This window comes from Fundulus heteroclitus, chromosome 11 (genome assembly GCF_011125445.2).
Source record: "Fundulus heteroclitus isolate FHET01 chromosome 11, MU-UCD_Fhet_4.1, whole genome shotgun sequence".
In the NCBI taxonomy this organism is placed as follows: domain Eukaryota; kingdom Metazoa; phylum Chordata; class Actinopteri; order Cyprinodontiformes; family Fundulidae; genus Fundulus; species Fundulus heteroclitus.
The window spans coordinates 36637814-36665664 of record NC_046371.1 but is presented as its reverse complement, the minus strand read 5'-3'; the positions used below and the strand labels follow the sequence as shown (position 1 = coordinate 36665664).

Below are 27851 nucleotides of genomic sequence, written 5' to 3'. Positions count from 1 at the left end.
TGTCAGCCTCTAATGTGGCGCATCTCAGCTGCATCAAGTAATGTATGATTAGCAGGTTGGAACAGGAAGTCGACGGATCTGATTTCCAAAATAAAGCGCAACACTTGCGTCTATTTTAAGCAGCTGCAGTTTTCTCTGTGGTTCCTGTCTGTCCAAACGGCTGGATGAGAGACACGAGTGGGCTGAGAACTTTGACGCTTAAATTTAATAACTGGTACAAATTATAGCAGGACTTCCTAAAGATCTGTTGGAAAGGAAATTGCAGTTGAATAATAATAAAAATATATATTTTAAAACGGAAAAGCGAGAATATAAATGTTGTTCTACGGAGCAATGGACCTTTAGAAATTCTTAAACCTCATAATAATCTTCATAGCGCTGCTGAACTTCTTATTATCAATAAAAATAAATTAATAAATATCTAGAAACAACTGTAAAGGACTTTAAACAGAATCGGTACAGTTTAGCGCTCACTGTAAGCTTCTCACGGGTAAACTAAATAAAATGTGTTCCGTTTCGCGGGGATCCGTCTTTTTACTTGTAAACCTGGGAGCGGATGTCCTGTCGGCGCTTCTTGCTGCCGCCCTGACAGATCCGTGCGCATCTGATCGAGCTGGAGTAGAATCGGGAACATTTGGGCCCTTTTCTCCTCCGCTGCACCCTCAGCTGTGTTCCCGTCGCTGCAGCGGCCGCGCTGGCGTCGCGGGGACCGGGCGAAGCGTTTTGCCGCTCGCTGTTATGACAGCGCGGGGTGACGGCGGTCCAGACGGTGCCGTGTTTGTTTTGTGTGGCAAAATGAGGCAGGGGGTGGAGAGTCGCCACAGAGACGCTGGGCTCCAGCCAAACATCGCCGCATTTTAGCACCACCACCACTTCTTCTTCTTCTTCTTCTTCTCTCCATGCAGGGATTGTGCGCCGAGCTGCGTGCGCCGCGTTGCTGATCGACCGCACATCCATACGTTTGAAAAGACATCTATGTTTGCATGGTGGGAAATGCAGCTCGTCTGAGGACACCCCCACCTCTCTCCCTCTCCTCCACATATCCATCGCTGCCATGACAGGCAGAGGTCTCCTCTGGAGCTCGGCTCGGTCGCTCGGAGAGCTGGCACATTGATTCGGGACGGCGGGCCTCACATCTGCGGATGCCATTCTGTCTGTGGCTCCTGTGAACGCCATCCGCGCAAACACTCGGCGATCGTTGCTCAGGGGGACGGAAAATAGGGGCAGAGGGAAAACATGTCGTCTCGATCTGCGTTACAGTCTGGGAACGACAGGAGCTCAGGAGAACATGTAAGTGGGGCCACTGTTTTCTGCTTGTGTTGGTGCAGATGGTAGATGGTGCATCTCCCAGCACAGATCTGTTGTGCGTGGCCTTTGGCTTTCTGTGCTGTTTTTTCCACGGTGCATGGGGGGGAGGGGGGTGGGGGGGATAAGGAAGAAGAGGAGGAGGGGACACGCACGGCGCAGTTTCTTCTCGTTCTGTTCAGATCAAGGGGGCCCGGGATGTGCTAACCTTGAGTGTGTGTGTGTGTGTGTGTGTGTGTGTGTGTGTGTGTGTGTGTGTGTGTGTGTGTGTGTGTGTGTGTGTGCGTGCAGGGAGAGAAGAGCTGATGGTAGCCCGGGTCGATATCGCTCAGCGAATATGTGCGGAAAGCGGGCCGTCACCTCTCCGTATCCCGCTGTGGACAGATAGTGATGTCACAGTGTACCCCTTTGCCTCTTGTCTCTCCGTGTGGATGCTGGTGGTCGTGTGTGTGGAAATCGGATGGGTGGGACGCGTGCAGGAGGCCCGGATAAACGCATATAGAATATGTGGGCTTGCTGGTACGAAGTGGAGGGGATTACTGCGTAAAATGATGTGCAGTCCGTCGCTGCGCAGCCTACAAAGCGCCCAGCCCTACAGCCAGTGGGTGTCAGACAGGCCATACATTCTTCACAGGGGGACAGAGGAGAGGCCTGCAGGAAGGACAGAAGCAAGAATCTATCTATCTATCTATCTATCTATCTATCTATCTATCTATCTATCTATCTATCTATCTATCTATCTATCTATCTATCTATCTATCTATCTATCATATTGAGTGTGGATCTGAACTCTCCGTTTGAACGGATCTGAAGCTGCTGTCATCCTTCAGTATAATTAAGCCATTGTGACAAGATGAGTGAATTGAGCGGATAACACTGGTGCCTTGCCATGATGGCTCAGGTAAAGCTCTGTCTGCTCTGTTAACCTGCCAGTTGAAAGGAACTCTGCTGCTCTCCATGTGTGGCCCTAGTTTTCCAAGCTGTTCTGTAGGTAGGTATGGAGGTGCGAGCAGGAATAGAATCACCAGGTCTGAAGGTGGGGCATGCGGCTGCAGGATTGTTATTGTTGTGTTACTGCAGCCTCTGATGGATCACAGTGCTGGAGATATACAGCCAAGGACCACCAAGCTTCCTTAATTTACTCTTTCCCCTTGTTGGCCACTCTGCACCTGCTTCATGGGTATCATTATCTTCTTGCCCCTTTTTTGTTCCAGATATCAGAGTTTTTGTCAGCTAATACTGCACATTAACAAAGAATGCATATTCAGTCATTGAAGTGAAACATTGTGAGGTAGTTCTTAGTAATCAGTATCTTACCTGTGGCACACAAAAGTTATATTAAACAGTTTGTGGAAAGATATATTCTCTTATAGGAGGAAGGCTAACAACTAGTGCTACTGGGGCCCTGACTGAGAGATTTTTACCTGTGTGAAAGAGGAACTCGAAATAAAAAAAATTACCGTAACTTAATGTAAAAGTCATAACTTCACGCTTTTGGGTGGTCGTTTACCTTGTTAGGGTTTGTTACGTTGAACAGAGTCTATGTTTGTATGGGGGATTACATATCTAAGTGCAAATGTATACCTTCCACTTAACGCTGATGTCCAAATGTGACCATAATACTCCCTTTGATAGGGTGGCACCAGACAGCAGTTAAAGAAAATCATGAAAAAAATGCTTTTCATATCCCACATGGACGTCAGAATGTCCAGGTTACAGGTCCAAAGAAACAAACTTCAACACCCTCTAAAAGTTACAATTGAAATCTGTGAAGTCTAAGGTCTCTTAGTGGCTTGGAGTTTTAATAATGATAAAGAAAGGAATTGCAGATACCTGTGCAGGTGGTACTCCCACTCAGAAAGCCTGAGGCTCATGGCTAACCCCAAAAAGAAGCATCTAACTCCAGGCATTGTTCTCATAACCTTGACCCCTTATCCAAACCTTAAACACAAACTGCATCGATTAGACACAAAATTATATCTTGTTTATTATTTAATTTGCAAGCTTGAATCTGAAGAAATCTTGTGCAGGTTAGCCCCTGGGCAGAACCAGAAAGTACAACATGGGATGGGTTTTGGACGGAGGCCTCAAAGTGGTGTTGAAGCTGCAGCTATATGGTATTTACACTGACATCAAAATCTAAGATGGCTGCTGTGCAGATAGACTTTCTTTAAGCTACAGTTGTACTTCTGGCTTTATCTCACTAAGTCAGTGGCACACATCAATGAACACATTCACACAATGTTAAAGGGGACAAAAGAAGAGAATGGTAAAAGCAAAGCCACAGATTTTTGGATTGCGGTTGTAATGCTAGCCTCTGCTAATAAAGTATTGGGCTTCCTCCAGATAGACAAGTGCATTTCTTCTACAAACTCACTTTGATGAAACCTCTGGTTACTGTAGCATAATGCCCCAACTACTGACAACTACTCTACACCAGAAACCCTTTAATTCCCCTCCCACATGCACCTCCATATTAATCAAATATTATCAGCAGTGCAAAACAATTATCTGATTTAGTCAACAACCAAGAGACAAAAGAATTGTAGAGAACTCTGCACACAGCAACACCTCAGTCCTCAGAAACAGTGAACAAGTGGTAGAAATAAGTAGCAAACCTCAGAAAGAAGGCAATGCTAAACCCAGAAAAAAGACACAATATGCTCATGTGCTGGACAGCAGCTGTTTACCCAGAAACAAGGGGCATGTAGTCTCATGCCCCTGAAGCTCAGTTCAGCTTCACTTGTTTTTGTCTTTATGAGCTGAACATCTGCTGGAATGTAGCCACCAACATTTAACTTTGCCGGCTCTCCCTTACAGCCTTATACAGGCATCTGTTTGCAAAATAAAAACAATTTCAGACGGTTCTATTTTTTTCCAGCGTGTTCAAACATCTGTAAGTCGGTACAGCTGTCTGAAAAACTGTTTAGTTTTTTTTCTTGAATCCTGAAATTCTGCCAGCTTGCCCAGTGGGCCTTCAGCTGTTAGTTTGGCTGTGTTCACAAATAGTATGTACGCACACATGCTCTGGAAAAGTGACTGGTGAATCAATTTATGCAAAGGATTTTATGATATAGTGGTAATCTGGTATCTGGCTTATTATCAGTTAGATAGGCTGGTCTGAAATGTAAAAAAATATTTTTTAACTCTCCAGTGTGAATATTATTACTGAGGGAAGAAGACTCAAAGTCTTCCAATACATCTAACTTAGTTAGAGGAAATGTAGTAAGATATATAAAAGCTCTACAGCAGGTTGAGACATGTCTGCTGTTCATCCAGTCTGTGAGATAGCGCGAGGCATTCAGCAGATAACAGAAAAGCTAACTGTGCTAATCAAGGTAATAATTACTATTCTAAGATTAAAGTTTTGGCTTTGTATATTCTTGTTTTAAAATCTTCTACTAATATTGGTATTGGCAGATGAAAGGTTTATTTCAGCATGCCAGCATTTCTCTCACCAAGCCTCCTGGTAATCAATTAAAGATATTATCCAAACAAAGTAGGTTTTGCTAATCGAGTTTGGTGTATGCTAAAATCATAAAAATCTTCCCAGAAATTAAGATATTTTAAATGTCATGTTGTGTTGATTTAACAGACTGCAGAAACTGAGATTAAGCCCACACTGCTTTCCTTCAGTAGACCACAGGTTTTCTGTGGTTGAGAAGAGCCGTAGTTGTCCATCCCCTGCTTTCTGCTGCTGCAGTGTGTCATACTGGAGCTGGCACAGCTGGGGATCCTCTCTCCACCCTCTAATTCTCTCCTCTTGTCTTACAGCATGTGCCGCTTGGTGCCAGCCGCTCAGACAAGGCCACCAGCCAGTCCAGCCGCTCTTTGGGTGCCCGGTGCAGGAACTCCATCGCCTCCTGCTCCGACGAGCAGCCGCACATCGGCAACTACCGTCTGCTCAAAACCATCGGCAAGGGAAACTTTGCCAAAGTCAAGCTGGGCCGCCACATCCTGACAGGCAGGGAGGTGAGCTGTGGGACAGCAGAGACCCCGGGTGGTGGGAAAAGGATGAGTGGGCTGGGGATGTTGTGGATGGCAATGTTTTCTGGGTGAGGGAAGGTATCACTCCAGTAGAGCACAGTGCTGGGGCTATTTTCTGTTTTCTCATTCTAAGGGTATGGACAATAATTTCAGACTCCTTTTTCAGGGATTATGGTGTTTGTTAACTGCAGCTGTTCTAGTCAGTGTGGATAAAACACACTCCAATATAACTGACTACATAATTTTTTCTTTGGTAGATGTTGAGAAAGCATCATCAAATATTTTCAGTCTCTTCATTAGGTTTACAGGTAGGGGGTATGGTAGGGCGTATATCTCTCAATATAATCAATAAAAAGAAGAAAAAAATGTCTCAAAAATACTCGTTTGCATCAAAATTGTCCATGTTGCACCTTTTCCAAACGCAGCTCTGCAATAACAGACATTCAGCGTCCCTGCAGCCGCTCCTCAACAATGAGCTGCTGCTGGAACTTTAGACTCTAACATGTTGAGTACAGCCAGAAAAACATATGCAACCCTCTTTATCGACAAGACAAACACAAAAGTATCGTTCCTCATAAGGCAGACAAACAAGAAAAAAATAAATGATAAATGATGCCACATGCTATAGTTACAAGCTAACATGAAATGCTAATGCTACGACACTGATCTCTGAGATTAGCCGAAAAAAGGCATTTAAGATCATATATCTGCACCAGTGAAGTAGTAAACCTCCTGGACGACATAAGCTAACGCTGTCTATTTAAATATTAGCTTCAGGGACGTGGACTACCTAATGACAGAGTTCTGTCAGGCTGAGCTCCCCTGTCGACCTGCACTTCCGCTCAGTTCCAGCGTGGCACCAGTTGACGCAATGATATGTAAATCAGTGGATGGCTCAGTCTAATCAATAGCTAAGCAATTAAACAAACCTTTAAAGGAGTCATAACCTGGTATTTAACATATACTTCTGTAAATGTCTTTAAATTAATATTCAGTCATTTGTAGGACAAAAATGTTTTAAACAGAGCTCATTCTGACCCTTTTCATACCCCATTTTATTTCTCGCGAGAGTACCTGCGAGCATTTGACCTGCGTGTGCGTTCATGTGCCATGCTTTGTTTACCATCGTCTGCCGGCGCTGCCATGAGTGTATGTCTCTCTCTCTCTCTCTCTCTCACACACACACACACACACACACACACACACACACACACACACACACACACACACACACACACACTGCAGCTGGCCGCAATAAAAGCTCCACGCTTGCAGTCAGAGTAAAGTCAGCAGAGAAGAGAGAACCCTGGTAAAAAGTTACACAAGGAACAAAACTTACTGACTGCACTGCAGATGAGTTCCTGTTGGCATCGCCCTTTTCTTTAAACGCAAGCTTGTTACCATCTTTGTCCGGTATTGTCCCAAGTGAACAAAAACTCAGAATGTGACGAGCATACAGAGAGTCAGTTGATGAGACACGGTGTGGCTTATGGTAGCATCCTTCCACGAATGATGTAAAACTAGGAGGAGCACCAAGATCTCGCTTTGTGAAGAGCGCTCTTGTGGGTTTTTATGGTTTGTACAAAGAGCCCACACTCCTGATTTTATGGAAGGTTTTCCACCAACCCTCAAGTTTTAACATGATAATGTCAGAAATCCAGATGATGACTCCTTTAACATTTATTTATATTGTCAGCAAATTAACAGGCAAGTGGACGCACACAGTGACACACTAAGGAAAAGCAATTATAATAAAATCAAATAATTATACAACTGGGTTAAACTTGCATAAAGGGATAAACTTGCATAAACTTATGCTAAGTGTTATCATTTTTTTTATTGTTTTGAAAACAAGGAAATGGCATTAAAATTATAAATTTCTATGAAGGAGGGCTAAATTGTCCCCTTCTTATTGGGGTTGTCCTAATTTATGAAGTTAAAGTTACATTTGTCATACTGTTTTTACATTTTTAGTTTCAAACCAGAAATAATCCTGTGCTTTCCAGAAATGTTGCCGATGTATCAAATGGTATGAAGAATTTTTCCTTTTTTTTTTTTTCCTTTTTTTCCCCTAAAGTATTATATATCAACGTTTTGCATCGTCACAGCCCTAACACATAAACAAAATAATCATGGTGCTCACGGTGGCTTGCTCTGCTTTCCTATCATATATGACAGCACCTTCGCAAAACCAAGAAGAAAACAGAACTTGTAACTTTTTACTTTCCTTTAACGTAAAAATTACTCCTGGATCAGTGCTTCTGTGCTTGTTGTGTGGCAGATTGCCGCTCATTGAGCCTGGTTCTGCTGGAGGTTTCTTCCTGTTAAATGGGAGTTTTCCTTTCTACTTTCATTACATACATGGCTTGGCATGAGGGATTGCTGCAATGTCAACGACTCAAAGGAGGCTGTCCACTGTGGCTCCATGCTCCTCCAAGGAGGAGTGAATGCTGCTAGTCAATGAGTCAATGCAATCTGCTGGGTTTCCATAGATAGATAACATTTTTGAGTAATAAACTGAACTTGACTACATTGTTTGATAGCCAGGATTAATTAGGAATGTATGACTCCTAATTAATCCTAACGCCTGGGAATCTGTCTGCATGTTTGGATTGAATTTACTTTTTTTTTTTTTAAAGGGTGTGAGACAACATATGGATTGGCACTATAACAATAAACTGAATTGAACCATACATGTTATTAACTCCAAGATTTAAAACAAGATACAATTGCTTTTATTGAATAGCAGCAATCTTTACATTACTGCTGTTGAAAAATGTATTATTGCCATAATGTTGTCTTATTTAGATATTTAAATGTTATTTTGATTTTGATCCATGGTAAAGGATCCGAAGAGTGAAAGAGCAATCGTGAGAGCGTTGATAGCCACAATTTAAATGACCTGTTTTCATTTAGATAAACAGATAATAAAACTCGACATTAGTCACACTGATGAGATCAATTTAAAATAAGTCTCAGCTAAAACAGACAAGCAAACAAATTATATATATATTTTTATATGTACCCAATATACACAGCACTGGAAGACTAAACCAAACATGGAATACATACTTGCTCAATTCAGTAGAATTAAATTGAGTATTATCACTTCTTGTCAGTCTGCTTCAAATGTGTGAGTCTAACCAGCTGATAGAGATGGGCTATTTACTCTGTTCGCTAGCCTGCACCATGATGCTGAACAGATCTGCCACTCTAGGCTCATGCCAGATGTAAAAGTATTACCTTAATAACAGTAATAAATGTCACTGCTTCAGTTTCCAAATCTTTGAACAAAATCCATTCATAGTTTACTCACAGAGTACAGAAACAGGTGAGGGAGGGGCAGTGTGGAGCAAGTCTGGAGAAACTCTGCCCATTTCGAAACTTTCTTGGACAGCTTAACAGGGAGAGTTTAACCCATAAAATTTCTGAAATTTTCAAACCGTAAATTTTAAACATAACTCTATAGCTTTAGCCCACTATCTGGACTTACTAAGTGGTGCACCAGGGCGGAAATCGGAACTGTAATACAAACAGAAATGACACGCAGTCATGCAAATAAAAAAATTAAAAACACAAGATGAGAATATTTATTATGTTTAGTAAGAGGACAAGTTATGAGACCTAAATGTTTGGAAAGGTGACCTTAAATGACTTGCGTTGTGATCAAGGCTGAATAAAAAAATATTATGAACATGACCATCAAGGAGAGTGGGGAAGGCCATTGGGGGGGTGTGGCGCCCTCCTTCCTGATACAATAGTACATTAAATACTGCATGAAAAGCGTGAGAATAGATGTGAAATATATAGCTAAATAAATAGAATATTTTCAAAGTATATTTTCTCAAGAATAGCTTTATTACTGAGATTTTCTATTGTATAATGGTTGTCCTATTTGCCCCCTTATCTTTTAAAGATGTCTTTGTGTTTGTGTTTCCTGATCCCAGGTCAGCTTGTTTGTCGGGAATTAGTCCGTAGGAACAGGATCCACATTCGCCTGATTTATCAGCTCTGTTTGTGTTTGGTTCTCTTGGTTTAAATGGTGTTTTCAGGTCAAATTAGAGTCCAACACTCAAAGATTTGTCACAAAGTGGAAAACATTGAAGACAGTTGCCAAACTTCTAAGGAGGGAATGTTCCTGCAAATTTACCCAGAAGTCACTCCATTTGTTAATGGTTAACCCCAGGAGCTTAAGTTTAGACTCTTTTGTTCCTCAGTTAGCATATTAAATGTAACACTTTTACACATTTCTGCATAGTGTGGAAGGAGGCATGTTTTATTTTACATTTAGAAGACCTGAAGAGGAAATTGAACTCGTCCACAGCACCTTGCACACATACTCATATCCCTTTGACCTATTTCAATGGGATTTTGTGTGATAGACCAACACAAGGTAGTGCAGAGTTATATAACTGAAGGAAAATGATACTTTAAAAAAATCCTGTGTTTCCAATAAAAATAAAGGCGTGTCGGCATTTGTATTAAACCTACCTAATGCTGAAACCATTTAAATAAAAGTCCAATGAAACAGATTCTCTTCAGGAATCTCCTGCTTAGTAAATGGAGTCCAGCAGTGAGATTTCATTTCAGAATAGTGGAGCTGTCCTGTTTCTGTCCTCAGAGGTCAGTCAGAGAACATTAGTGAACAAACAGCATCAGGATGACCAAGGAACCCAGCAGACAGGTCAGGGAGGAAGCTGTGGAGAAGTTTAGGTTAGAAAACAAAAGGCGTCGTACATCTCAGAGCTCTGAACAATCCATCATCTGAACATGGAGAAAGGATGGACCAACTGCTCAACCCTTCCAAGACATTTTTTTAAACTTTATTTTTCCCAGGAAGAAATCCAATGAGATTATTAATCTCTTTTACAAGAATCTCCTGGAGAAGCAGCACAATGTGCAAGGTGCTAACCAGCTATTACATTTAGAAACTAACACTAACATGGCCGTCCACCTAAACCGGCAGGCTAACCAAGGAGAGCGTTAAACACAGAGTAGGCAGGATGCCTGAGCTAACTCTGAGGGAGCTGCAGAGATCCTCAGCTCAGGTGGGAGAACCTGTTCATAGAACCTCTAATAATTGTGCGATCCATACATTTGGGCTTTATGGAAGAGCGGCACAAAAAAAACACTGTTGAAGGAAAGTCATATGAAGTCCTCTTTCCCACAAGCCATTGAGGGGACACAGTGGACATGTGGACGGTGGTGCTCATGAGAAAAACTATGTGGGGGGAAAACTAACACTGCATAATGATGGTGGCAGCAACATGCTGTGGAGTTGTTCTTCTTAGGCAGGGAGAGGGAAGCTGGTCAGAGCCGATGTGAAGATGGATGAATCTAAAAACTTAACAAGCCTAGAAAATAAGCTGTAAGAGGCTGCAGAAGACTTGAGACCGATACAGAGGTCCTCCTTCCAACAGGACAACACGCCTAAACATATAGCCAGAGCTACAATGAAATGGTTTTGATAAAATGGCAAAGTTCAGACCTAAAGCTGAATGACACCTGTGGTAAGACTTGAAGTTTGCGGTTCAAACATGTTTTCCAATAATCCAAATGATGTTGGGTTGCAAAGATTTGCTCTTTAGATGTGCGGAGCTGCAGGTGCACAGCCCAATGCTCAGCTGTAACTATGTTTCATGATCTCAAGCCCAGAAGTCATGTCTTAAAATGTTTGGGACATGAACTACTGGCATTTATTAGTTGTTCATATTAATATCCTTGCTTTACGTTTACTTTTGGGGTTTGTTCTGTTAAACAAGATTTGTTCACAAAACCTCTTCCTCATCTCTTCCAGGTTGCAATAAAAATCATTGACAAAACCCAGCTGAACCCAACCAGTCTACAAAAGGTCAGTTCTCTTCTTTTTTCTGTTTCTGAGCATTTACTTCAGAAATGTGTGTCATGTCTCCGAGCAGCAAGAAAAGAAAACAGAGCCTGGCCTGTTTTTTTTAATGTTGTGCATATACAGTGTTTGGCTTTGCTCTAATTGCTGAAAAGAACAGAATGATGATTGGAGAGGTTTGTGAGAGGTTCAGGCTTCTCCTCAGCTGTTTCCCCCTTCAGAAGGAGCAGGAAGGGAGAGCAGCTGATGCTGATGCTGATGCTGAGGGCTCGTGGGACGTGATGCTGTTTGGCAGGTGCTAGGGCCTGGACGGGAGGAAGAGGGGACCTCTGCTCCACATATCATCTCTGGTCTCTCTCTTGGTTAATCGCTGCCCTGAGAGGGGCTGACTCATCCTGGAGACCGCGGTCACCCAACCCATGCTTTCCTCTATGTGTGTGCATGTCTTCTTAACATCTCTTCCTCAGACATGGGTTTGTAGAAATAAAAAAAGGACGTGTTGTAGAGGTGTTCATGTTTGGAACTGTCTCTGATTTTGTAGAAGGGTGAGAAATGTCGTGACAGGAATGTGTGATTTGAGTTCCTGCTTTGTAGCCTGATATACGGAGCTGTTGATCAGGGGACCTGTACTGGATGTCCAGCACACATGAAGACTGGTGTACAGGGTTCCTATGCAGGCTAGAAAAGGCTGACATTTGATTTTAATATTTTCCAGATTGGAATAAGAATGGGGGGACTAGAGCATGGACAAATGTGTTATTCCCAGATTTTCCTAGCTATTCTATTTACTAAAAGTTTTGCTATTCCTTTTTTTTCTGTCCGTTCTCATTCCTTGTGATCTTCCTCTTATTCTTATAAGCTTCCTTCATTTCTTTGATGGTCCTTCCTCCCTTTATTCTTTGTGTCCAATTTCTCCTTCAGTATGGAATTTGACTTGAAAATATATAGGAACCCTGGGTCTAAGATATTGCCTTGCTTTCTCCCAGTTGCGCCAGTGTCACCTCAAGCAAATGTGAGAGGAAGCTTATAGAGACAAAGGATGCAGACGCCCTGCAGGGCTGATTGCATCCTTGTATGGCTGTCACCAACATTTAGCCTTAAGGGGCTCAGATGTAGCTTGAGTAAGAAATCAATGAACTAAAAGGTTTCCACCTTTCAACATCTTTGTGACCGCTTACCCTGACTATCAAAAGTGTACACGCCCCTCTTAAAATTCCAGGTTTCTGAGACTTAGATTTTTATTCCACCTTTGATGTGAAATCCTCTGCAGAACAAACATTTGGAAACAACTTTCCCTTCACTGTGCCTTTCTTAAAACCAGGACGTGTTCTGTGGATCTTTGGCACGTATTTACAGCATGATCAAGCTTGTCTCTCATTAAAATGAACCCTTTCCTTAGTTCACTTTTCAGTATACATTGATCTTACCAGACCATTGTTAAATGCATTTTTATATAAATAAATAGTTAAATAAATTTTTATTTTTATTTTCCTCAGTGGATATTCTGATAAGTGATTGTTTGAGTAATAATGGCCAATTTGCTGCAAAGAACTCTAATGAACTTTAATCTTTTTTGGTATAAATTAGAATTAGATGCATAGCCACATTATTTAACTTTTTTGACTGTAAACATCAGTAACTCATTCTGGTTGCCTACAAAGTTCTTATGTGAGATAATCACATCCTGCTGGGATATTAGTTATTATTTTTGGCGTTTTACACTTTGTTTTTGCTCAATTTGTTTGCATATGAGCCCTTCGTGTTTATTCATAACAGAAGTATGACACTATGCATATGCAGGAAGCAGCTAACGGCTATTAGCATTTCCCAGCAAACTGTAGAAAGGTGCAAGATCCAGTGGGAAAAAATGCAAAAAAAAAATAATTCCAAAAGAGGGAACAGACTGGATTTAGCAGATGCTAAAGCTGCCGAAGCTCAGATGTGACTGCAGAGTTGATTGACGTGAGTAAACGTCCTAATAAATACTGTGATAATAGTAATAGCAATGCTCCTTTAACCTTCTACAGTCTTAAGTACAAACAACATTGTAAATAGATGAATTGATTGGTTCTTACCTTGATGCTGTGTCCCTGTTTCCGTTTATAAGTGTGAATTTTATTTCTCCTTGATGTTCTGATATGAGGCTGTCAGAGCTGCTGTAGATTGCTTTATTTAATTACCATATTTTTCGGACTATAAGTCGCACTTTTTTCATAGTTTGGCCGATCCTGTGACTTATATTCAGGTGTGACTTGTATATCAAATTTAAAATGTACTTTATGTTGAACAGCATGAACCAAGGAGTAAACATTACAGTCTATATCCACAACTGGGCTGGCTAGGCTTGTGAAAACTGTCCTGTTCCTGTACCACTTAAAATACTGCGACCAGATGTCACCCTATTTTTTTGATGACCTGTCCCTGGCAAAAGCTGTCCCTGGAAATGTCCCCGATTTCATGCATCATGATGGAGGAAAAAAGCTTAGTGCAGCGAGCGTATTTACCCGGTCCTGCCGCTCAGCCCCGTCGATGCTGCAGATCATGCAAAACAAACCCACTCCCTGACAGAGACAGCTGCTTGAAGGACCCAGACTGCAGCAGAACCCTGTTATTGGGCTGTCTGTGAAGCTAATAACAGCTAGCGCTAGCTCAAAGGTCTGTTGTCTGGACGGGTTACAGCTTCGCTGATGCAGGGCAGCTTTATGATGCTCTGAAACATCTGTGTCGTACTATTAGCTTAGCGCGTAGCACCATTACGCCCACTGTCTAATTTAGGCATAGTTTGACAACTTTCAGCGTAAAGGCCAGTTATGCTAAAATGCGCTGAATAAAATCTTGCTGGTTGCAGTTGCTAATTTACTCCATTCAGCCTCCCAGGAATGTTCCATGTTATTCAGCCGGTTGTGGATGCAGCTGTGTAATTTAATAAATTGGCTCACCAGATTACATGTCAGTTTTTAGTCTTGGACAGTGTGAAATAAATGTCTAAATAAGTGCATATAGTCCAGTGCGACATATAGTCTGGTGTGACTTATATATGTTTTACGCCGTATTTTTTGACTGATGCGACTTATATACCGGAGCGACTTAAAGTCCGAAAGATACGGTAATAACGGTTGGTCTTCAATCACGCCGAGCGGTCGCTTTACTATATAAAAGCACTATCTGGATGGACGCTTGGAGTATATATCCTTATTTTATCATGATTAAAAGGTTTTGGTCTTTTTGATATAGCCATATAAAGTGGCTATATACCTTTAAAACTGCTGGCCTGCACTGTAAATCCTGAACAACTCAACTGAAAAACCCCGGAAGTCTGTCAAAAATAAGAAAAATGCAGTAAACTGGTCACATAAGTTTGCCCATCAAAATGGAAATAGACTGGAGCCAGAGAGCCAGTCCAAATTCATGACATCACGTGTCTCTGTCAAAAAAAAACAAAAAAAAAACTCTTCCAGAAAATTGTCTGCTTGGTTAGGACAGTCAGAAGCAGAATGAGCTTTATTCATCAAATTTGTGCAAACAAGGAATTTGACTTTGATTCTTTGGTCTTAATGAATACATTTTAAGTATAACTATATAAAAAGGTAAAGAAAAATGTTTTTTATAAATATGTATATATTCAATGTTTTACAAAAGAGGAAGACACGGTTGGATTTGTGCAATTAAGCTTGATATCAAACTGGGTCCTCTGGGCTGTTAAATGTTCATCAAAGAGAACGCCTGGGAGAAGAAACTGTCTCTGTGGTGGCTGTTTTTTGTGAAAAGTGGGCTGTATTGCTGACCTGAAGGTAAAAGTCTAAGCAGGTTGTGCCCAGGATGTGTGGTGTCTGAAGAAATGGTGCAGGGAGGCAACTCATGTGCACAAATTACACATTTTTTGTCCCATTATCTCTGCAAACAGGTGTCCTTTTATTACCATATTAATATATAAATACTGTTTCAAATAACAAGTGGTGTATGGAAACTAGAGGCTGCGCCATATATCACACATTTATCGTTATGACAATTTTACTTGATGCAATATCAGTATTGCAAAATAACTAGTTAAACAGCAAAAGATTTAAGCTCTCTATGACAGTTATTTCCTTCATCAGATGTAGCCTATAAAACTTTAACAAAAAATGTTGAGATAGAAAATAATGTTTTTATTTTTGGCTGTTTGAACAACTTATTATCTGCAGGTTGTGTTTGCATTGAAGTTGAAGCAGAAAGACATTAGCATTGTTTAGGTATTTCTTTGTATCACAAGTCACGTTGTTCCGGCGAAGATATTACTACAATATTAATTGTTCTAATCAGCTATGGTTTTAAAGCTGCGTAGCATTTGGGGCTGCTCTGAATAGTATGTTGTTTTTTTTAATAGAGATACACCAGAAATTGGCTGTACATTAAATGTTTTCCTTGATCATCACTGAATGTTGACTGGTAAGTCAAAAATCAGACCTTTTTCAGTAAATGTACCACATTGAGCCCCAGATCACAGTAACAGTAATAGGGTGTGGAAGTTTGTACTGTAGGAAGAAAACTGGGTTAGCTATTTTCACCTTAGATTAGCTCCTTTTAAAAAGTTGGAGGAAGCACAGAGATGTAAGAAACTATTTAAAAGGAAGCAGTATTTTCTATATATTAAGATATGTCAGTGGTTCATTCAGCCTGCCAGAGAAAACCCAACTAAAACCAGGCAACTGGAAGGCTAAAAGGGGACAGTGAAGTTACTTTATTTCCTATTCAGTTAATGATTATGTTGGGAGTACCTACAGATAATTGTTGAAGCAAAGCTAACCAACCTAATAACTAAGACAAAATGTTTAAGATGATTTAAAATTTCAGGAAGGTAAACTGAGACGTACCCATTTTCTGTTCTAATGTAAAATGATGCATGCAAAGAGTAAAGTATCTGGATTACAAAACAACAATAAGCTCTTGTATTTACTGCATGTACTAAACCCTGTATAATACTCTAGCAGTACAAGGTCATTGGTATCAGAGGCTATGAGAATGAAAAGATTATATTCAATGAAAACGTTAAAGGCAAAAGCAAAAATATCTTTAGGAGCGGCTTTGGTTGACCAAATCCACATAATATTTCTGCAGTGTTCCAGTTCTTTATGGACAGTGGCTCTAAGAACTCTGCACACCCCTGTTATATTTCCAATTTAAACGGAAAGAAACAAAATCTGTTTGAGGGATAAATGTGAAATAAGATGCTGTATAATTGTGCACAGCCTTAAACTGGTACCTTTAGCTAGAATCTTAGCTTTCTTTAGCTGGAGTCTGTCAGCACCGTTCATCTTAATATTAATATGTTAATATTGGACTAATGATCAGATTAAGAATAATGACAGTGGAATATTCTTTGGCCCTAAAACACAGCAGAGCTCATATTAACATAATCTGGATGTTAATATATAGAGAGGAGAAAGAAGGATGGTTGTCTTGTACATGGAATACTACAGAAATTAAATTCAACCATTTTCCATTTTGTGGGTTTGTTTTTCTTTTCCATTTTTTCTTTGTTCAAAACACATTGGTGCAAAAAAACTCCCTTTTAATGCAGCTTGTCACCATCTGCTTGATTTGAACTACAGCCAAGATTTGCGGGAGGAGCCTTACTGCCACAGAGCTTTGCTCATCCACTGTTATTACAGGGCTGCTATTTAATCAACAGCAATGAGGGTCAAACGTGTCGCTGGGGGAGTCCTTCGCTGTTATTTTTCTGACAGATCAGATCCCGTCGGCCTGATGCTTCTGACCAGGGAACTAATGGGATGCTTGGGAGGATGCGATGCTTTCAATCAGCACTACGTATCCCAAGATTCCCTCCTGTACAGCTGGAAAAGCTGGGAGCGAGCCGGGTCTTAATACCTGGGTTGCTATGGCAACAGTGACGTCAGGCGCTGCTAGTGAAGACTGCTAGAAGAATTGAATGGAGGAGGGGGGGCAGAGAAAAGACTGGGAGTAGAATAGCTTATCAGGCATCCTTTTCCTCCTGTTGTCCTTGTTATGGTGGATCAGCGCTGTGTTTTCAGCCATGCTCTCTGCTCTGGGACACGTACTGCTATTTACATGAAATCCTCTGTACTGGATAGATCTATCTCAATAGACATGCTACACCAAGTCCAAAGTGGATTCAGATTTTTGGCTGCACATTTCCTTGCACATTTGTGCGTGGGCCTTTTGTTGTTGTTGCCGTTTTAAGCGATGAGGAGGATTTCACAAATTCTGAATGTGATACAGTTATTTTAGGTGTCGAGATGTCAGTGTGAACTGGTCACCCTAAGACTGCGACTGCTCACATGTCTGCACAAAGAAAGGATTGGTGGTATTTCTCTGTTCTTCATCCACTTCCTGTTTGTATAACCAGAGAATAAAAACTGGCTCAGATGCCTTTGGCAAATTGAGCTTTAGTAAAATTAAGAAATGAAAAGTTATGGCTTGATGACCTTACTTATTATTGATAATAGAACAATGCTGGTCTGTCATGTTTGAAATGCATTCATATTTAAAAATGTCCTTTTTAAAATACATTCCCAAGCAACCTAATAGTTAGGGCAGGCACTGATTTTTACTTTCAGGAACAGTCTTTAAAGTGTAAACATACTCTATACTGCCCAAAGTCTTTGCTCACCCATCCAAATAACGGAAACCAAGTGTTGCATTCACTTCCCTGGCCACAGATGTATAAAATCAAGCAGCCCAGCCTGCAAATTGTCTCTACAGACATTTGTGAAGGAATGTGTTGCTCTCAGGTGATCAGTGAATTCCTGCGTGGTTCTGGGATGGGATGCCACCTTTGCAGCTAGTCCAGTCTGGAGATCTCCTCACTCCTACATATTACTCAGTCGACTGTCTGTGGTGTTACAGCACAGTGGAAGGCATTGTAAACGACAGCAACTCAGCCACCAAAAGGTAGGCCACGTACACTGATGGAGTGGAGGTTGCCAATCAATCGCTGCAGACCTCCAAACTTCATGTGACCTTCAGATTAGCTCAACAACAGTGTGTAGAGAGCTTCATGGGATGGGTTTCCATCACCAAGCAGCTGCATCCAAGCCATACCAGGTTCAACGTAAAGCATTGGATGAAGTGGTGTAAAGCACACTGGACAGTTGAGACGAGTTCACACTTCTCCATCTGGCAATCTGATGGTCACGTCTGGGTTTGCCGAGGGGTCAGGAGCAGGGCTTGGCCCTTTATCCCAGTGAAAGAGTTCCTGAATACTTCACCAGACCAAGAGATTTTGAACCGCTCCATGTGCTTTATGGCAACAGTTTAGAGATGGCCCCTTCCTCTTTCAACGTGACTGTTCACCAGAGCACAAAGCAAGGTCCATAACGAAATGGATGAGAAAGATTAGTGTGGATATCCTTGAGACCTGACCTCATCCCTGTGGAACACCTTTGGGATGAACTAGAGCGGAGATTTAAGACCCAGTTCCGCCAAGTCATATTAGCCACATAGCGCACGGCTCCGCCCACTTTCACGTGTTTCAGGAGCAGCTTTTTTCAGAGCCAGCCTGGGCTCCTCCGGCGTTGTTGAAGAGCAGGGTCACATGATACATATTTCTCTCTTTTACTTTGGTCACTCTTGGCCTTCTCTCAATGAGCTTCATAAGGTTAGTCACCTGAAATGGTTTTCCAAATGTCTTGAAGGAGTAGTAATAAAAATAAAGACAAACCATTGAATAAGAAGGTAAGTCCAGACTTGACTGGTAGGGTATATAATACAAGAAGAAATAAAAAAAACTTTTTTTATTCTTCTTTTCATGACTCTTTATTCTTTTTTTATAGGATTTTATATTAGGATTAGAGTCTGACTATGCATGTGAGAAAGCATTCACTAACAAAATGGTTTATGTTGACAATGGAGGTCATAGTTTAAATGTTAGGGTTGCACTGTTAAGATGCCTGTGTGTATTAGAGAATGTAAATCTCTAACTCTGACGTATCCTGAATACTCCCAACATTTCCAAATGCAGCATGTTCCATAGCAGACAGGTTGGAAGCTCACAACAATAAAAAAGAGCAAATTTGCTGTACTCAGTTTTCTTATGTGCTGGAATCTGGGTGCTTCTGTTGTTGCTACCAAAACTACCAGAGTGTCATACATAGTTTGAAATGTCATCTAAATTTTGGTGTGAAGAAACACAAGTAATTGAGTATTGCTCACAATTTTAGAAATGTAAGCATGTATGAGTGAAAGGAGACATGAAGGTGATATTAATATCTGAAACAGGTTATTGCTCCTCTTTTTCTCTCTGTAAACGCCTGTTTTGTGCCTGGGAGGACGTTCAGTGGGCTCAAAAGGGATCTGGCTTGGTGGGTTCATCTCTGTATCTATTTTCCATGTGACCCGCCTTCAGATGGCTTTTGTTGTGAATTGGTTCTAAATAAATTAATGAAATAGTTAAAACCATTTTGATGGTTGTTGTAGAAATAAAGAACAATCAGTTTAAAACAGGAACCCTGCTGGGCCAGATTAAGTCCCAGATTTCTGAGGTCAACTAACTTTGTCTGGTGACTCATCATAAACTGGATGGAAGTGTCCAAGTATGGTTAAACTCTGGGGCTGTTGAAGCTGAGCTTCAGATCCTAACCTTATGCTGCGTAATCACTCATTTTTTCACTCTCTCCCTCTCTCTCTCTCTTTCAGCTTTTTCGGGAAGTACGGATAATGAAAGGCCTAAATCACCCTAACATAGGTAAGGCACCTCCTTCCATGTTTCTGGTTTGTTCATGTGTGACCGAACAGTGCTGTTAATAGTGTATTTAATGTTATTTATTTCTGTTTTGGTCAATAGTGAAGCTATTTGAGGTGCTTGAGACGGATAGGACCCTTTACCTGGTTATGGAGTATGCCAGTGGAGGTGGGTAGTTTGGTCAGGGTGTTAAATGTTGCAGATGGTTATAGACTTGGTTACACCACAACCTAAATAAATCAAGCAATAACACAATGTTTGTCACAGACACACTAAAGTCAAAATAAAATAGAAAGCAACTTTTATCACTTCTACATTTTAAACAAGTGATCTGGGGTTTCATTTATAGAATATTGCGTAGGATCTATAGTAAAAGTTTGCGTACACCTGAAACGCGTTCTCCAAAAATAATCCTGATTTATAAAACCATGAGCATGCACACAAGCAAACAATTTCTCTTTATATTCAGGTGCAGATCACAACTGCAGCTGAGTGTTTGCATGCCAGGTTCCACTTCGTGTTCTGGCCTCTACACGCCCACATTCAACCATAAATGGTCAATGCAAAGCACCTCATGATTGTTAATGTGTTTTTAAATGAATCAGCTGATCCATGTTAGTTTATGGACACCAATGACAACCACAAAGAAATGAGCTAAGAAACTGTAAAACACAAATCAGAGAAAGGCGTTTATTGAATGTGTAAATCAAAGGTGAAAGCTCGTGTTGCCATAAATTAAAAGAACTGAATGTTATGGCTGTTTTAAACGTCGGCTTACTTTTCAGCACGTACTTCCTTCAAACTCCTCTTGTTTTGGAGGAGGCTGTGTTGTTCAACTGTTACTGAAGTCGAGCTAGCAAGCTCGTGCAGGAATGGCATGGATTAGTTTTGTTATCAAGTGATCTGAACCTTTGCGATCGCTGAGTGGACCGGGGCCACCGGGACAACTCCCGGTGCTCCCAATGGCCACCGCCATTATTGCCCAACTAAAAGGGTAGGTATGGTTTTCCCCTAAAAAAATGGACTATTGACTCAATATGAAGTATTTCCATTCAAACTAAATAATTTCTATATAATATAACTAAATAATATTTCTTACCTTAGAAAACATGACACCTCTAAAAGAGACCTGTGAAGTATTTTTTTCTCATCTCCCGTGCATGTGCATGACACTGGTGTCATTTCAGCTCGTCGTCAGAGGGGACAAACGTCAGTAAAAAGAAAACTGGAACTTGCACAATGCACCTTTTTAAAGTGTGAAATAGTCATGACCAATAATTTGAATCTTCAACTTACATAACTGTGGACTTTGCATGTATGTCCAAACAAACACTCCTTGAGAAGCTAAAAGTGCACAAATAGACATTAGCATGTGAGAGAGTGTAAATAATTTTCAATGGAATCAGGAACCTGTGGAACCAGTAGCATGTTTGTAAACATGTAACAGAATATGAACTGGGCTGGTGGTTTATTTGCTGTGAGGGCTATCGCAAAAAGCTCACAGCTTTGGGAAAGACGCTGTTTTTAAGTCTATTAGTTTTTTATTTAATGCTCCTGAATTAGTTTAACCGATAGAAGAGGGACAAACAGTAGGTTGCCCGGGGATCTGTGTGGGATCTGTGGCAATATAAACATGTAATCAATGCAACACATTATTGGATTGATCAAACAAATTCTGATTAGTTGTTTGTCTAGAACATAAACTATTGGAAATTCATTATTCTGATAGATCTGTATAATGTTTTCAGGGTAAGGGATTTCACGTAAACATGACTTTCTATAAAACTGATCTCCTCAAAGGATCTGTATGGTATATTGGTGCCAATCCACCTTCGATTGCATGTCTGGTTTAATAACTACCTCATCAGGAAGTGGTTGTTTAATTTTCATTTAAAAAGGCAAAATATAAAGTTAAATGCTGTTTCTGGTCAAAAATATAAAAGTTCAGTTTGTTCCATTTTCATATTTAAAAAAGAACAATTGGCCAATTTTGTGATATTATTCTGTCAGCCTCCACAAGGGCTGCTTGATTGTGGCATAAATTATAATTCTCATCATTTTGGTCACTATTAAGATTCTGATCATTTAAATGACTACTTATCAAGTTTGGAAAAACAAGGTACCTAAAACTAGTTGCACGTTGCTGTGTAAACAAGATCTATGGAGTCAAAGCATTAGCTTCTGATGCTCTGGTGAAGGTGGTTTTCTGCCTTTGTCAGAACCAGGCTTTTCCTGCCTTTATATTAGTAAGCAAGTTGTAACTTTATATTAGGTGGTCACATGTGGGAACGCAATTGATCTTCTCATCAGATTCCTGGTAAGAAAATGCATTCCCCATTTTGTTAAAGCACTCTTGGGTATGTATGTTTTCTATGTATTGCAGCATTCCCCCTGGAGGGCATTAAAACTGATAGGAGCTACTGTTAATTAAATATTAATACCAAAATTAAAATGAATGAGTTTTCATTCTGTGTATCCGCCATATTTAAGCGAGCTGGAGTGAGACAGTAATTCCTCTGACTTTAATAGCTAACCTGACGCTCTTACTCGCAGGTGAAGTGTTTGACTACCTCGTGTCACATGGGAGAATGAAGGAGGTTGAAGCCAGAGCCAAATTTCGACAGGTAGAAATGTTTCTTCTTACAGTCCAGCTGCCTTCAGCTCTTAACTCCTCAATATTTCAGGTCTGTCTGTTGTTGTTTTTTCACAGATTGTCTCTGCTGTCCACTACTGCCACACCAAGAACATTGTCCACAGAGATTTGAAGGTAAGGAAGAGCAGATAAATCGAGTCAATTATATTAGCTAGCTAGAAGTCTTGGAGAAGTCAACCAAGACTAGGACGATCTTCTCCCCTCACAGAATTTGTTCAAGCGAGTCAAACGTGTGGGAGTAATCTTGATCTGTGTCTCTAAAAGCAGTCCTTCAACATCCTAATTGCAGTGCTGAATAAAGAGGCTGGAGCCAGAGCCTAAACACACTGTGACATACATACAGCATGAGTCATGTCCAGCATGCAACCCCCCCCCCTCCCCCATCTGTCCACTTTGTGCTATCTTCCTTTTTTTCTTCTTCAGATCTACTCATTCATTTTCTGCCCCCCCCCCCCCTCCACTTCCATCTACTCTCCCTGAATGTGTTGTTGCTGTGTGCATAATGGTTTCTTTTCTACTCTGCTCTCCTCCTCCTGTCCAATCTTTCCGCTCGGTCTGAATTGTCTCAGGCGGAGAACCTTCTGCTGGACGCCGACGCCAACATCAAGATTGCTGATTTCGGCTTCAGCAACGAGTTCACGCTGGGGAACAAGCTGGACACGTTCTGTGGCTCGCCACCCTATGCTGCGCCGGAGCTTTTCCAGGGCAAGAAGTACGACGGGCCGGAGGTGGACGTCTGGAGCCTGGGTGTCATCCTCTACACGCTGGTCAGCGGCTCGCTGCCGTTTGATGGCCAGAATCTAAAGGTTTCCCATTACTGCATCTTATACCCACATTTTGATTTTGTGCACAAATTATGGGCAACTTAGCATCATAAGGAATGTTAGGAATGGTTGCATTGAATAAAAAGGTCATCCCAAACTGCAATCTACTATGTTATCAAAAGTATTGGTTCACCCGTCCAAATAATAGAAACCAGGTGTTCCATCACTACCATGGCCTGCAGACTGTTTCTACAGACATTTGTGAAAGAATGGATCACTCTCAGGAGCTCAGTGGATTCCAGTCTACTTCCAGGATAGATTGCCATCTGTGCAACAAGTCCAGTCGTGAAATTTCCTCACTCCTAAATATTCCACAGACAACTGTCTGTGGTATTATAACACAGTGGAAAGGATTCATAACGATAACAACGTAGCAACCAAGTGGTTGGCCACATAAACTGACAGGCAGTGGATGCTGAGGGGCAGAGTGGGTGCAAGTTGCCAACTTTCTGTGGAGTCGATCGCTACAGACCTCCAGACTTCATGTAGCTCAAGAACAGTGCATCCAAACCATACATGGTAAATGGTAAGTGGCCTGTACTTGTAAGCCACTTTATTAAGTCCCATGGACCCCAAAGCGCTTCACGTGTTATTCAGTCATTCACCCATTTATATATTATATATATTATATTCACACACTGATAGTGGTGAGCTATGCTGCAGCCAGAGCTGCTGTGGGGCAGGCTGACAGAAACTGCAATGCAAGAGATTTTGGGCAACTCCATGATCTCAACTTTGTGGGAACCATTGGAGATGGCCTCTTCCTCTTCCAACATGACTAGAGATCCATAGAAACATGGATGAGAGTCTGGTGCAGGTGACCTTGACTGGCCTGCATAGAGTCCTGACCTCAACCCGATAGAACACCTTTGGGATGAATTAGAGCGGAGACTGAGAGCCGGGCCTTCTCATCCAATATCAGTGTCTGACCTCACAAATGTACGTCTGGAAGAATGGTCAAAAGTTCCCAAAACCACTCCAGAATCATGTGGACAGCCTTCCTACAAAGGTTGAAACTGTTATAGTTGCAAACTGTGGGCCAGTGTCTGATGGAGAATGGGATGTTGCTGAAGGTCATATGAGAGTCAAGGCAGGTGACTGAATACTTTTGGCTATAGCCAGAATCTAAAGGTATGTTTTCCCATTACTAGATATTATAACTGGGTCTGTTAACTCATTACAAAATCTAACATTTACTAAATTTAGATTTTATAGACAAAATATGGGTAGCTTTAATTTGAGTCATGCTTTGTGGTTATGAAATACCATGGGAATGCACACGTCATTGAATAAAATCATCAGATTATAACATCCCAAACTCCATTCTATACCTCTGATAAGGTAACATCCAGTAATGCTGTAGCACCTTTTTATTCATTTAATTCAGACTCAACACTGGAAAAAACTGAGTTTTGATTAAAATGGGCTAGGGATAGACCTACACAGGATGACAAAAAGTTTTTGATTGCAGAAACATTTTGTAGGAAACAGCGCCAGAAGATATCCCAGAGCATAGCTGACATTCAAGACGAGACAGGAACCCCGCTGTCTACCCTGGGACTTCCATTTTATTTTTATTCATTTGTTGGTATTTAGTGTTTTAGTCAACAGTCCTCCTGTTTATTGGCTCATCACAGATGTCATATTGGGACTGTATTTTTGTGGGATGTGGACAGTAGAGGCTTTTGGATACCGCATACCTCCCAGGCGGCCAGAAATCCAGAGGAAATGCCTGAGCTCCCTAAATAGAAAAAAAGTTCCAAGAGTTGCACTCTGGGAAAACATTTCTATTGCTTAGTGACAGATTCTGTCAATAGGGACTAATTGCCCCCTTGTATCGCTACACTGTAGGAAAAAATGCAGGTTTTTTCAAAACGGTTGTCTGGTACCAAACGGTGGTTTAGTACCAGATTCCTGTTTGAAATAAACAATAGACTAAGTTAAAGGCTATTTTAATGGAGGAAAACATAAATAATGTATTATATTGACAAATCAATTTCATTCAATAAACAATCTCAGCAAAGATTTATTTTGTTAGTCAATATTCCAGTTGATGCTACAACCCAGTTGCCCTAGTAACAACCAGTTTGTGACGTGCCAGCTAATTGCAGCATCTTGTGTTTGTGTGGGGGTAAAAATGACCCTATGTGCAGTTCTTGATGTTTATTGTCGTAAATCTCTTAGCTTAATCTCATACTTTAAACATTCCACGATTAACCATAAGTCAACAAGGTGTCGTGTTAAATGTGAAACGCTTGTGACCAATAGGAGCTGAGGGAGCGCGTGTTGAGGGGAAAGTACCGCGTGCCCTTCTACATGTCAACCGACTGCGAGGGTATCCTTCGTCGATTTCTGGTGCTCAACCCCACCAAGCGCTGCACACTGGAGGTAAGGAGTGCAAAACGCACACGAGAAGATTGGAGGTTGTCCAAGCTGAGGCAATGTGTATGATTCTGTCTTTGTAGCAAGTCATGAAGGACAAATGGATAAATGCAGGGTACGAGGGGGATGAGCTGAAGCCCCATATAGAACCTGTGGAGGACTACAGTGATCCAGCTCGCATAGGTCAGTCAGCCTGGTTTATCTTACCTACCTGATTCTTTCATGGTGAGGCTTTTCTCTTCTCTCACTTGTCATTGTTTTTGGTCGTGTCACTTAGAGGTTATGGTTGGGATGGGCTTCACGCCAGAAGAAATCAAAGACTCTCTGCTCAATCAGAAATACAATGAAGTCACCGCCACCTACTTACTGCTGGGTCGAAAAGGAGACGTGAGTCTGCTGTTTATTTCTTGCTTAAATTTACTGACAATCCTACTGGACTAACTTGCCAAATGACATGAAAGGACTATATTAGCGGTTTGCATTGGTCTCTGTGTGTCCTGGTTTCCAAAAGTCTTTTCCTTGAAAGTGTAGATTAGGTTTAAACCGAATTATAAGGATCAAACAAAGAAGCCTGAATGTACGATGTGCAGACTACCTGACTTCCGCTGAAAGTCTTGCTCTCTCTCACTTTCTCGCAGCTTCAGAGTACCACAAGCATGTTTTGACATTATTTAGATTATGCACCTTACTTTTAAACGGCGTCCTACTTTTCTATGCCTCCTCTGACTGAAACACCTAACTGTTGCTGAAATTAGCTAACTTCTTTCTTCCATGTCAAAGAATGTTGTCAGCACAGTCTAGTAGCTAGCCGTGTGGTGCATTCACTAATCTGAAAAAGATTAACACACATTTTTTTAGTTTCCAACCTGACAGTCACCATTCAGGACCAGTCAGTCACCAGCCCATTTCTTAGAACATTTTTACTAGTAGAAAGCATACATTTGCTTCAAAAAATGACATTCGGGTTTAATTTGAAACATCATAACTTGTCAAGCCATACAGCAAATTCAAACATTAGAAACTGTGATGGAGCATTTCCACCTTAAACATCTGACACCATGGTTAATGGGCAGTTCAGATACTCGCTGGTATAACATGATAAAAAAGTTTATGTACAGTCCCGCTCCCTCTGCTCTGGTTATTTTTTATTTGTCTTTGTGTTTCACCTTTTTTCCCTGTGGCTTGTTTGTCCTTTATTCTCTGTTTTTTGGTTTGTTAGCTTTAAAGAAAAAGAGAATGTCCAAAGTATATACTTACTGTAAGAATAATTGCATCAACAGCTTAAAAAGGTGAAGGGAGAAGTAAAAAAGATGTTTTACCAGAACACTACAGTACACTACACTACACTACAGATAAATGTGGTTTTACTGAGTGTCCTAGAAGTATCTAAACTGGAAGTACTGGAATAAGTCCTTATTTTGTTTTATTTATTTTATTTCTGTTTTATGTATTTTATTTCTTTGAATTTTTTTTTAACTGACTGAAAGCTGTTTTCATCAGTTAAAGTACCTGTTGCTTAATTTGTCTGTCCACCTGTTGAAAGTCTGGTCAGTCTCTCTTATTCTCTTAAATTCGGTAGAAAGAGTCCTTCCTGCTCCTTCTCTAATTGCAGTGTTTTAAATCTGACCCTTGGCTTCCTGCCTGCCCATATAAACCTTGATATTTGTCGACCCAAGCTGTGAAATGAGATTCTATGATTCGGACTGGTAGAGAGCTAAACGGATGAAAATATCAAATTTTAATCAACTATGTCCTTGAACTAAAGTCCATTTATTGTTGGACATTTGGATAGCTCTCTATTTATGTTCCTGTTGATACTTGTGCAGTTTTCCTTGAATAGATTGCCCCGGTCTTTAATAACTCCTAAATATACTGAAGTTTCCAAGTCCCATTACAGTCTCTATACAGTCTAAAGATTAACAAATTTAGCTTTGGTTCCTTATTAAATAAAGCAATGCCATTTAATTCTACTCAATCCTCTCCATAACAGAGACTCTGTGAAAAAATGATTAAGCATCAAGGCTGACCAAGACAGTACTTTCCCTATTTTTTTGTTTGTTGACACACTGATTTTATTTGAACTATACTGGGTAATTAAGTGGAGAACTCCTACAGTGAACACATTAATTATTCATATGAGGAGCAGAAGCGGCC

General features: G+C 40.9%; 1 protein-coding gene across 5 annotated transcripts in view; it reads left to right on the top strand.

Moving 5' to 3' along the window:
* Window positions 1-615: 615 nt before the first annotated feature.
* The window catches only part of mark4a (MAP/microtubule affinity-regulating kinase 4a), a 40793-nt gene continuing 13557 nt past the window's right edge, over window positions 616-27851 (top strand). For 3 of the 5 annotated variants that reach the window (XM_012868133.3, XM_012868128.3, XM_012868130.3), the window contains exons 1-11: window positions 616-1290; window positions 5080-5277; window positions 11090-11143; window positions 19793-19841; window positions 19941-20006; window positions 22392-22462; window positions 22549-22605; window positions 23061-23297; window positions 25584-25703; window positions 25781-25880; window positions 25975-26084. In XM_012868133.3, coding sequence (XP_012723587.2) covers window positions 1237-1290; window positions 5080-5277; window positions 11090-11143; window positions 19793-19841; window positions 19941-20006; window positions 22392-22462; window positions 22549-22605; window positions 23061-23297; window positions 25584-25703; window positions 25781-25880; window positions 25975-26084 — 1116 coding nt within the window. In that variant the 5' untranslated portion in view covers window positions 616-1236. The remainder of the gene's footprint in view (window positions 1291-5079; window positions 5278-11089; window positions 11144-19792; window positions 19842-19940; window positions 20007-22391; window positions 22463-22548; window positions 22606-23060; window positions 23298-25583; window positions 25704-25780; window positions 25881-25974; window positions 26085-27851) is intronic. The other 2 variants (XM_012868129.3, XM_012868131.3) reach the window with 1 other exon arrangement.